Source organism: Pteropus medius, unplaced genomic scaffold, assembly GCF_902729225.1.
Source record: "Pteropus medius unplaced genomic scaffold, Ma_sr-lr_union100, whole genome shotgun sequence".
Taxonomy (NCBI): Eukaryota; Metazoa; Chordata; class Mammalia; order Chiroptera; family Pteropodidae; genus Pteropus; species Pteropus medius.
The window spans coordinates 1,195,454-1,206,981 of NW_024350923.1; the positions used below are offsets into that span (position 1 = coordinate 1,195,454).

Here is an 11,528-nt window from a genome sequence, read left to right on the forward strand (position 1 = left end):
CCACTCTGCCCCGCACCTCCGCCTCGCCCCATGGCCCCAGCTGCTCAGAGAGCAGGAACTGGGGGGGACCCCAGCACTCTTACAGAAGTCAGACTCTGCCCCCTAAAAGCCTGGCCTTGACCTGGCTTTGATCTGATCGCCAGCCCCGGAGGTCTCCTGCGCCCCAGACTTTTCGGAGGTGCCGCCGTGAGAGAGGCATTGTCACTAAGGTGCTCGGCTTTGTCCTCTGCGAACTAGGCTCGCAGGCCCGACCCGCCCACGGGCTCCCAGTCTGGGGTCCCCGGCGGGCACCTGAGCTTGTCCCGGGCATCGCTGAAGCTGTCCGACAGGAAGTACACGGGCTGGTACGTCTGGTCCTGGTAGGGCTGCACGGCCGCCGCGTCCGGGTCGAACGGCCGGACCTCGGGCTCCTCTGACAGCGAGTGCTGGCGGGAGGCCGCAGGGTCACAGGACCCCTGCCCCCCCGGGGACCCCTCGGGAGCTGGAGTAAGGCGGCCCCCTCCCCTGGGGTCTGCCAGAGGCCTGGGCTCCGTGTGGGGGCGGGGCCGGGACCACCCTCCCCGGCACTGGCCCCGGCCCCAGGGGCTGCTGCGGGGGGTGCGGGGCTCACCAGGAGCTCCCCGTAGGACGACAGCAGCCCGGCTCCATAGGCCTTGACCTCCCCGTTCTGCCTGCACAGCCCAAACTCCACCGTGAACCAGTACAGCTGGGGATGGCCACAGGGTCAGCAAGAGTGGCCCTGGGCACCGCCCCCCCAGGCGGAGCGGGCCGGGCTCCGGGGCTTGTCACGGCGAGAGGGTGGCCGTCCCCGCGCAGAAGCGGAGCCCTCAGCCCCTCTGCCCGAGCCGGCCCCCAGGCCCTGTAGGAGACACACCGTGGACAGCTTCTCAATTTCCTCATCCGAGGCCCCCAAGGACGCCAAGCCAATGTCCTGCGGAGGGAGGAGAAGGCTGAGGGGTGCCCGGCCACCGCCACCGGCACCTGTGTGAGGCGAAGGCACTGGGGTGCGGGCAGCCCCTCGGGGGGCTCCGGGCCCCCTGGGGGGACCGAGGGCCCAGGATGGCGCTCCGCTGCTGTTCGGGGAGACAGCAGATGGCAGCACAGCCCACGGGAGTCTGCCCCAGCTTGCCCTCATCCCTTCCGCTTCGTGACCCTGCTGAGTCTTGGGAAAGGAGTCTTCCTCCTCCTCTTGATAAGGTGATCTTCCCACAATGGCTCAGAGCCCACCTGCCCCTCTATGCCAGGATGACGCTGTCCCCCCAACGTCTCATGGGCCCGAGTGGGCACCGTGCAGCCAGGGAGCGGCCGGCGGCATCCTCGCTGTCACGTAAAGCCCCTGCCCGTCCCCTGCCCCGCCCCCGCCAGCCTCAGGCTGTGGCCCCAGCCCCTCGGTTGCCCGCTGGCTCCGGGTCCAAGGTCTCGAACACACCTGGGAGAACTGAGCGAAGGTCCGGTCAGCCAGCATGGGCACGTGCCCCAGCAGCTCGTGGCAGCAGTCCCTGTGTCGGGCAGGGAGAAGCGGCTGGGGCTGGGGGCCGGGGTCAGCAGGCTGCCCCTGCGCCCGCCCCGCCCGCCCTCCGTCCTCCACGGGGGGACGGCCAGGCCCGGCCCGGGCGCCCGGGCCCTCTGCTCGCAGGTGGGCTGGCTCCGGGCCCCGCGGGGTCGCACTCACGGCTCGGGGGAGTGCATGGGCGAGGAGGCGTGGCGGATGTACTGTGTGCACTGGAACACGCGGAAGGCGAGGCTGGCCAGGAAGTCGCGGGCGGACAGCAGGCCGGCCACGGGCCGCAGCTGGAAGCCCGTCCGCTCTGCAAGGGCCGCGGCGGGCGGTCAGGGGGCCGGCGGGGTGGGGGCGGCGGCGGGGCTGCCCCCCGCGTCCCCGGCCCGGCCCGCCCCGCGCCGCGGCCGCACCCTTCAGGAAGCGGGACACGTCCTCCAGCTGCGGGATGCTGTCCGCCCCGTAGCCGCAGAAGCGCTCCAGCAGCGCGAAAGCCTCCAGGTGCTCCCGGCAGGCGTGCGTGGCGTACAGGCCCTTCAGGGTGCTGTACACCTCCTTCCTGCGGCGGCCGGCGCGCTCAGGCCCGGCCGGGGGCCCGCGCCCGCACCGCAGCCCCCGCCGGCCTCTCGCCTGCCGTCTGGGGGCCTCCGGGGCCGGGCTGGGGTGGCCGGCCCTCAACCTCTCCCGCCCGGCCAACAGGTGGTGCCTCGGGGAGCCCCTGCCCCACTAGCCTCTTCTTTCCTGCCGGAGGCCACTGCCCACGCAGGGGGACCCTGAAGTTGTCACCCGGGCCCTCCTCGTCCCCGTCCCTGCCCCTTCCCAGCCGCTGTCACGGGGTCTCACCAGGTGGCGGTTTCCTCGGCCGTGTACTCCACACGAGGAATAGGGTCGCCGCTGGGGAGGAATCGGCAGTGGGCCAGGGCCCCTCGGGGACGGCGTGTGGGGCGGACAGGAGGGGCTCGGGCTGAACGCCGGGCTGGCCGCGCGGCCTCCACGAGCCGCTTGACTCTGCCCTCAGCTTCCTTGGCAGCGACTCGGGGACTCACATGGCCACCACGTGGCAGTGAAGGAGGTGGCGTTGGTGACATGGGGCCCCCCTCCGCCCCCAGGGCCGGTGTGAGGCTGCCGGGTGGGCCTGATCCCGGAGGCCGAGGCCGGGGACGGGCTTACTGCTTGTACTGGAACGCGATCTGAGCAATCTGCTTCCGGCGCTGCCGGTACAGCTGGTCGGAGAAGCCCTGAGGGCACAGTGGACGCACCTGTCCGGAGGCTCCGGCCACCCCCACCCTCGCCGAGCCCCCGCCCTCACCGACCCCCCCCCCTCACCGATCCCCCCCCTCACCGACCACCTCACCGACCCCATCTCTTTACCGACCCTCCTCACTGACCCCCTCTACATGATTCTCCCCATCACGCTGCCCCACTTACCTCACTGAAATTTCACCCCCACCTCATTTCGACTCCTCAGCACTGATTCTGGCCTCACCGATCCCCACATCGACCTCTCCCCAGTTCATCACTGACTGCTCACTGACCTCCCCATCGCTTTACCATCGCGCCCTCTGCAGCTACCCAGACACGGCCTGGGACACAGAGGCTGCACCCAGCCAGGCCTTCAGTGGCTCTGCATAAAGCTGACGCCCGTAGGGTCCGCCTTAGGGTCTGCCCCCCACGCCCCCGCCACAGGTACCCAGGACACAGCAGGGACCAGGAGGCACTGGCTCACCGGATGATCCAAGTCCAGGTCAGGGTCAAACTTGGTGACCAGGTGGTGACACTTGTCCAGCTCAGAGGCTTTCCTTGGGAACCAGAGGACTTCACGGTGGACGGAAGGAAGGAGGGGCCGGGTGAGCATCTGGCTTTCGGGAGGTGAGGGAGGGCGGGACCCACCCAGGAAGCAGCCTCGGGGGCTCGGGGGTGGCCAGGGACTGTGCCAGATAGAGGTGGGTGGTCTTGGAGGGGCCCTGGGCCCGGACACAGTGCGGAGAACAGAGGGCCGGGTCCAGCAGGGGAGGTCCCCCCGGCCGCACCACCCGGTCGCTTCAGGGCTCCCCCGAGGGCGCGTCTGCACCCCGCCGTCCCCCTCCAGGACGGAGCAAGTGGCCTCACCCCTGTTCTCTCCGGCCCCACGCACGTCCTCTGCCACCCGGCGCACGGAGCTGATCAGGGCGGGCAGCGTGGCACTGGGCACCTCGCAGCGAATGAAGCACTCCAGCTGGGGGCCCCCCGCCTGCGGCCTCCGGGGGGGCCGGGTCTCCAGGTGGTGGATCTGGGCTTCGAACGCCTGAGGCAGCGAAAGCGGGGGGTGGGGGCGAGATGGAGAGGGGGAGGCAAGGGGGAGGTGAAGGGAGCCCCCAGGGCCAGCCGCCCCACTGCACCCCGACTTCCGCAGCCAGAGACTCAGGCCAGAGCCCTGCTGGGCGGGGTGCACGGCCGAGAACCTGGATCTTGTCTCGTTTGTCTAGCAGCTGCTGTCACAGTGCCCCCCTCGACCCAGTGTTCTCGGGGTGCTGTCTGCGCATCTCTCGGCCACATCAGAAGGCCACCGGTCAGTCAGAAGGTCCCACCGTCCCCGGCCTGCTGGCCTCATCGGGCCCACTGGCCACACCCCAGGCTGAGGGAGACCCTGGAGCCCACTGTGGCGAGGTCAGGAGGCTTGGACCCGCTCCAAGCGAGGATGAGGGCCCCCGGGCTGGCGGGAAGGTCTACTGCACCCCGCTCCCTTCGCCCAGAAACGGGGTGAAGCTGCATGGGTCCCATGGCCCTGGGCCACGTGGCCAGCACGGGGGCTTGAGAGCCGTCCGGCCGTAATGTCATTTGGGCGCCTGTGCCGGGGGCCAGTCTCCGGCCCGCCCAGCCTGGTGTGGCCAGAGCAGGCAGTGCAATCAGCTGCCACGTCAGCCAGAGCCCACAGGGGCAGGGGGGTGGGGGAGACCCCCATACGGGCCGCCCTGTGCCCAAGGGTAAGGTGCTGGGCGTGGGGAGTAAGTGGGGCGCAGGGCTCGGGGGCCTCAGTGGGCCCCTGAGGACCTGGGGGGTATGGTGAGGGCCCCTGGGACCCTCCTGCTTGTGGCCCTCAGTGGGTCCCGCCCACGCTGGCCCCGAGGTCTGCCCGCTGCGCCCGTACCTCGAACGCCTTCAGGGCCCGAGATAGCGGGGCGGGCTTGTCGCCCCGCAGGGTGAAGAGTAGACTCAGCACTGCCTTGCCATCCTTGTCCACACACGCCCCGGCCACCAGGGCCTCCCCGGGCTCCACCGCCGCCGCCTGGGCCTCTGCCTTCTCACGCTCCTTGCGGGCATCCTCGATGAGGCTCTGCCTCCGGCTGACGAAGCGCGGGGTCTGCGGGGACGGGGCCAGCTCACCCCGGCTCTGGGGCTCTGGCCCAGCTGCGTCATGAGCACCTACTGTGTACTCCGGAGGGACATGCTGCGTCATGAGCACCTACTGTGTACTCCGGAGGGACATGCTGCGTCATGAGCACCTACTGTGTACTCCGGAGGGACATGCTGCGTCATGAGCACCTACTGTGTACTCCGGAGGGACATGCTGCGTCATGAGCACCTACTGTGTATCCGCAGCAACCTGCTGGCCAGGCTCCTGCTGGCCAGAACCTAAGCCCAAGTCTCCTGGCATCATGGGGTCAGGGGTGCGTGCGTGGCACCAAGATGCTATCACCTGTCACCAGGCCTGGCCCTGATTGCATTAGGTGAGTGACTTGGGAGCGTCATCTACTGCCCCGGGGGCCCAGATGGGTGTGGCCAGGACCCAGGGAAGGCCAGCGAGCATGAGGCCTGGCTGTCTGGCAGGGAGCGGCCCCCGCCTGGTCCCCATCCCCTCCCAGCCTCTCTGTACGAGTGACCTCTCCCCGTGGTCCCTCCTGGCCCTTCCCCAAGTGCGGCCACACTTCCCCTCCGTCTGGACACAGGCGCCCTTGTCCACAGCCTGTCCCCGAGCCCGTGAGCCCCTGGGGTCGAGGTGTCTGAGCCCCTCCCTGCACAGAGCCCCCGGCCCTGGACGGAGGAGCGGCGGCACATCTGGGCACGTCCCTTGCAGCTGGACCTCCAAGACAGTTCTGGTGCCTTGGGTCTTGGAATACGGTGGGGGAGGGTGCAGGGGCATTCCCTTCTGGAGCCCCCACATGACCTCAGGGTGGTGTGGACAGGGCCAGGGCTGCAGCCTCCGGCCAAGAGACTCTGTGATGCGAGGTGAGCCCTGAGCCTCTGTGAGGGGGGCTCTACCCCACAGCCCGCCTGAGAAGGTACCTGTGAATTAAATTTCTGCAGCTCAGATCATGTTTTCATCAAAGGTCTGAAAACAAAAGCCCGTTTTAAACACGTGGAGAGCAGATTATTTGGGGGCATCCCCGAGGACGAACCGAAGACCCTTTTACTGGGCCAAGAAGCCTCCCGTTATCCAGTCTCACGGAGGGGCCGGCCCAGTGGGTCTGCCCAGCACGAACCCCCTTGAACTCAGGGCTGGCCCATGGCAAGGCCGTGGGGACCGTCCTGGGTGGTCGGGAGGCACAGGGCTGCTGGGCAGGGGTGGTGAAACCCAACACGGCCGACCGGATGTGGGGCACGGATGCATGGTGCGTGCGTGCGGGGTGATGGGTGGGAATCGCCCCAAGAGTGATCGCCCTTTGGCTCAGGCTGGCATCTCCCTGACGAACTGGGCACTGCACCCTGTCTGCCCAGCGCCCCCTACCAGGAGCTGCAGCCAGGGCCTAGGACACACCACACACACTGGGTCCAGACGACCCACCCACAGATCCTCAAACGCCAGGCCCAGGGGGTCGCCCACCCGGCTGAGCACAGGAGCCGGGGGGCACCGGTCCCTTCTGGCCAGCGGCCCCGCCTGCCCCCTTACCATGATGGCCTCGGCCTGCTTGGCGTCCAGCTCGGAGACGGCCCGGCGGAAGCCCTTGGGCTGCGGCGTGGTGGTGTTGGGGGTGGGCATGGTGCTGGCGAGGTCTCGGGCTCCACTCCACAGCCCTCTGCCGGGCGGCCTCTTATAGGCTGAGCTGACGTCACAGCCCCTCCGGGTCCCCCACCTCCCACCTCCTCGGCTGCGCGCCCCCTCCTGCCTGCGGCCGCCTGCAGGAGAGAGGCGGGGTGGGCGCGGGGAGAGGGAGGCGTGAGGCAGGGCTCTGTCCCATTAAATCTAATTGCCGCCTCTGTCGCGAGCGCCCAGGCAGGAGCGGCCGGGCCCTTGTGAATCATCTCGGCTCCAGCAGTGTGCCTGGCGGGGCTGGGGACAGCCGGAGTCCACTCAGCCCCACGCTCCAAGTGGGGCGACTTCCGGGAGTCGGCGGGTGTAGGCTGCTCACGACCCTGCACTTGATGCAGGTGTCCAGAACCCAAGAGAAATCCAGGCTCCAGCCTCTGACATCCGGAGCCCGTCTGCTTTTCCAGAAAATTCTTCACCAAGTTCCCGGATGGGGGTCCCTCGGTATGTCCATTAGATGCCATCGGCAGAAGTGTCGTCTGCCTTCCCAAACCCCCCAATGCCCGGGTTCCCAGGCACGCCCAGCAGGATCCAGAATGTTCCAGAAGGGCCATCCCTCTAGCATGGGGGAGGAGGCCAGGGTCTGGGGACACTGGAGGCTCTAACAACTGTCTCTCCCAGTTCTGTGTGGCCCAGTCCCCCGGGCTGCAGCCCACCGCACGGGTGCTGCTCCCCCCCCAGCTCGCCACCAGCGCCAGCCCCCCCAAGGCCCTCTGTCTTCTTCTCCTTTGGGGGACGTGCCACCCCCGAGCACCGAGGGTCCTGGTCCTTGCCGAAGCTCCGCCTTGGCCCCCAGCCCTGGCTTCAGATGGCCCCTGGGATGACGGGGCTTCTGGGGGACATGAGGACCGCCCACCCACGGCTCCTGCTGAGTTCGCGTGTGGCGCTCACGCTGGTGTCAGGGAGACCAGGGATCTGGACATTCCAGCTGTGTCCCCGCCGGCAGCTCCAGGCCCCTCAGGGAGCGGTCCTCCCTCCTGACAAAGGCCACCTGCAGAAGGGGCCCGGGCATCGTGGGGTCGGCAGCGGTGGCTGAGGCTGGAGCCCGGCCAGGAAGCGGCTGCGTGGGCAGGGGGAGGACAGTGTCCGGACAGGGAGCGAGCCTGGTGTGCAGCCGAGGGGGACATAGCAGACAGCGGGAGCCGGAGCCCTGGACTGCACGCCTCAGCCCACAGGTCCATTCCCGGCTGGTGGCCGTGCTTCCTCAGTGCCCGCTCCCCCAGGACCCCTGGAACCACCTGCTCTTCATCACAGTGGCCCAGCATACGGCTCTCCTCCCGGACAGTCCCCCAGCATGGTCTGACCCCGGCCCTTCCTACTCCACAGCCCTGCTCTGCCCACTCCTGTACATGCTCCCTGAGGACGGGACCCGCTGGCTGGACCCTCGGCTACCTCCCTGGCCGGCACGGGCCCCTAAGACAGATCTCAGTGGCCTCTGCCATCAGGGCCTGGCCGAGAGGTCTCCCACAGGAAAGGGGGCTCTGAGCAGGATGCCGATGAGATCTGCCAGAGACCCCTGTGCAGAGGGCAGGGTGGGCTCCCCTACTGGGCTGACAGGGAGGCCTGCGGGCTGCCGCTGCCCCAGGCTGCAGCCCACCCACGGGAGTCCCACGGTCCCGGGCAGCCTGGCCCCCATGCCCGGCCTCCTGGCCTGCAGAAGCTCTGAACAGGTGCCGGGCCCCCTGGGGCCCCCCAGGACCCTCATCCGCCCCCTCCAGGGAGGGCTGCTGGGGACCCCTAGTGACGTGGGTCCAGCCCCACCGCAGCCCGACGTTTGCTCAAAGGGGGCGGGAGCCGGGGATGACATATCGGCTAAATACCACGGGGGAGGGCCGGCCTCCACGGCGGGTTTAACCTTTCGGCAAATGCCTTCTGCTGACACAAATATTGTTCTTTAATTCCTTTTCTACCTGAGTCGGCGTGGAGCTGGGGCGGGGAAGCTAAGCTTTCTTTATTCTCCCCTGGGGCCAGGAGACCCCCCAACCAGGGCTCCAGGCCAGCACCGAGGGCCGGAAGCTGCAGGACACCCTCCAAGGCGAGCACTGCCCCTCCGGCCCCCCCAGCCCCGCCCCAGCAGGCCCCGGCCGCGTGCGCCTCGTCCGCGTGCCCGGCAAGCCTTTCCCACACGCTCCAGGCTGCCGACCACGGCAGGGGCCCTCGTCCTCTAGCCCCTCCCCCATCCCGGATGGCGACGGGACCAGGGAGGACCCCCAGAATCTGTCCCCTCATCTTTCCTTTCCTGCCCGAGGGTCCCCCTCCATCCTGGACCTCCTGGGCTCCTTCAGAGGGTGAGCTGCAGAGTCTGCCTTCACAGGTGGGGCATTCGGGGACCCATCCTGCAGACGGGAAGACTGGGGTGAGCCATCTCCCCCAACTCCTGAGACACTGGTCTTTCGGTGGCCTACTGGGGTCCGTGCCCAGGGGCTAGGGGTGGCCCAAGGCCCCAGGCCGACAGGGGAGAAATCTGACTGCTTGATGCTACCAACATGTCTCCCCCATGGGCAGAGACCCCGGGAGGGTGAATGGGGGGCAGGGGCCCACACGGAGGTAAGATGACCAGGGATGTGGCCCTCGCCCCTCACCTGCTCTGGGCTGAGACCCACCTCCCCAGCCCCGTCTCCTGCCTGCATCCCTCCTGGCAGCCCTGCCCCCACAGTCAGGCCGGAGACCACGGTGCCCACTGGGCAGTTAGAGGTGCTGAGCCCAGGGCATCCTCTCGACGGGGCGGCTGGGAGACCTGACGGTCCATAACGGCAGCGTGCGCCCTTGCTTCGGGGAGCCCGGCGCGGGGCAGCGTCCGCCCCTGGCGGACTCGTCCTCAGGCCTCCGTGCTGCTCCCGGGCGCGTGGCCTCACCCACCAAGGACCTCAGCTCCTTTCTCCTCCCCTAACCCAGGCCCACAGGAGGGGCCCCGGGGGGCGCGGGCCCCCCGTGAACAGTCAGAGAAGCTGCTCCCTAGCAGAGGTCACCTCCATGTGTGGGCAGGCGAGGGGCTTTGTCAGTCCTGGGAAAGGCAGACATCTGTGTGACGTGTGCAGAGCCCACGTGACCAGGCCCACCCCACACCTGTCTTCACAGCCCCCGGGCCCCTGAGCTCCGAGCCTAGGCCCCGAGTCCCCCCTGCTCACAGGCCTGCAAGGACGGGGTGCACGGACTTCTGAGGACCAGACGCACTCGAGACCTCACCCTCTGCCAGTCTTCCGTTCGTCCCGGGCCCTGGCTCCTGGGGGCTGTGAGACCACCCCCGCCTCCCGCCCCGGGCGGTGACTTAGCCCCTGCAGAGAGTGTACACCGGCCTGGGGCCAGGGACTGAGCCACACACCCCCCTGGGCTGCCTGCTGCACTGCCTGCAGCCCGAGGCTCCCCCGAGGCCCCCCCTGGCTGGAAGGAACCCCGAGATGCTCTGACACGCCAGCCCTGTCGGAGCCGAAATGTCAGAGCAATTAGCCCTAACGAGGCCATCGGATGGAGCCAGAGGCAGGCGGGATCCGTGCAGGGCGGGAGCATCGACAAGGCGGCCGGCCTCCGGTCGATGGCAGGCACTTAGATGTAATTGGGCGATTGGAAGCCAGCCTGGCAGGAGAGCGCGTGAGCGGCCACGTCTCCCGCCCCTTGGGGGCGCCTGCCCCAGCCTCACCTGGGGCCTCCGTGCTCCCATGGCCTCACGAATCCTACTAGGCCCTCAGGCCTGGGGGCCGCCCTTCCTCCTCCAGGCAGACCTCCCTCTTGCCTCCTCTCTGAGCAACCTTCCTGCTGGGGCTGTGCCCTTGGCGGGAGGCTGGGCTCCTGACTCTGTGCTGGAGACCCACCTCTGGGGGGCAGGGCAGGGGGTCTGGCTCAGCCTTGGGCCCGACTCGGTATTTCCACCCACACAGAGGGGCCCCAGGCCCCACAGACCCCAGAGGCTGGTGTCCAGGCCTCTGGAGAAGCTCTCTGCGCCTCCCCCAGGGGCCCCCACCCCAGGGTCCAGCACCTGGCATGGGCCAGCCCAGGCCATCTCCTCCGTGCCGAGGGGAAGGGACCATGCAGCAAGGCCAGCCACGGTCTGTGTGGTCCAGACCTGCCCTGGGGGGCATCTGCAGATGCAAAGTGACCCAGGGGAGTGGGCCGGGTGTCCCTTCCAGATGAGGGGAAACTGGAGTCAGAGCACCCTGTGGGACCAGCCGGGGCGGGGGAGGGGAAGAGGGAGGAGGGGGGAGGGGCGGGATATAGAGGCCTCAGGTCAGGACGCTGGCCAGCGAGAGTCCTCAGGCCCTGATGACCAGTTGTTCACCTGGGGGCAGAGAGACGGCCCCCGACCCTCAGAGCACCCCAAATCTCACAGCTTCCCCTTTCCCGCGTATGTGCCTTCTGGAGGCAAGACAGCAGCATCATGTCAGGCTGAGGGAGCAGAGGCTGGGGGGCGTCAGCCCCCACACACCTGGAGGCCCGCACCCCAGACGTGAGGATCCAGGGGCTGGAGCTGCCGGAGCTGCCAAGAGCACCCCTGGGTGGCCGGGGTTCAGAGCCCGGGACCCGGAGTTCCGCCCGCAGCTTTATAGGTCTGTGCGTGTGAGTGTGTGCATGTATGCGTGTGAGCATGTGTAATTGTGCGTGCTGAGCGTGTGCATGTGCACACGTGTATGTGTGAGAACATGTGTGCATGTAAACACATGCTATCATGTGTGTGCGTGTGCCTGAGAATATGAGTGCACGTGTGTGTGTGCATGTGGACTTTTGTGAGCCGATGTGCATGTGCAAGTGTGTGTGCATGCGCGTGTGCACGCGTGTGCCCGCGGTGTGCAGCAGGGGCTTCGAAGCCCTGACCGGCTCTGGTGCCGTGTCCCTCCAGACCCCACACGATGTCACGGCCAAGACCAAGGGTGCCTGCCAGGTGCAGGTCCCTGGGGTCCCTCTCAGACACCCCGACCTTGTCCCCGTCCAGTGACTCAGCCTGACCACTGCCCCCCACCGCCCCCTCGCCTGGCTCTCTCAGCGTCTGACAAATTAGCCTGGAGAAAAGCAATAAGGGCGACATTCAGTTCT

The 11,528-nt window shown here is 68.3% G+C and overlaps 1 protein-coding gene across 1 annotated transcript in view; it reads right to left on the reverse strand.

The window, feature by feature from the left end:
• The window catches only part of TH (tyrosine hydroxylase), a 7,850-nt gene extending 1,113 nt beyond the window's left edge, over positions 1–6,737 (reverse strand). Inside the window, exons 1-12 of the mRNA XM_039840350.1 lie at positions 6,366–6,737; positions 4,626–4,838; positions 3,608–3,782; positions 3,225–3,313; positions 2,669–2,736; positions 2,342–2,392; positions 1,912–2,057; positions 1,673–1,808; positions 1,430–1,499; positions 875–931; positions 611–706; positions 292–425 (exon numbers count right to left, since the gene is read on the reverse strand). Coding sequence (XP_039696284.1) covers positions 292–425; positions 611–706; positions 875–931; positions 1,430–1,499; positions 1,673–1,808; positions 1,912–2,057; positions 2,342–2,392; positions 2,669–2,736; positions 3,225–3,313; positions 3,608–3,782; positions 4,626–4,838; positions 6,366–6,455 — 1,325 coding nt within the window. The 5' untranslated portion in view covers positions 6,456–6,737. The remainder of the gene's footprint in view (positions 1–291; positions 426–610; positions 707–874; positions 932–1,429; positions 1,500–1,672; positions 1,809–1,911; positions 2,058–2,341; positions 2,393–2,668; positions 2,737–3,224; positions 3,314–3,607; positions 3,783–4,625; positions 4,839–6,365) is intronic.
• Between the last annotated feature and the right edge of the window lie 4,791 nt (positions 6,738–11,528).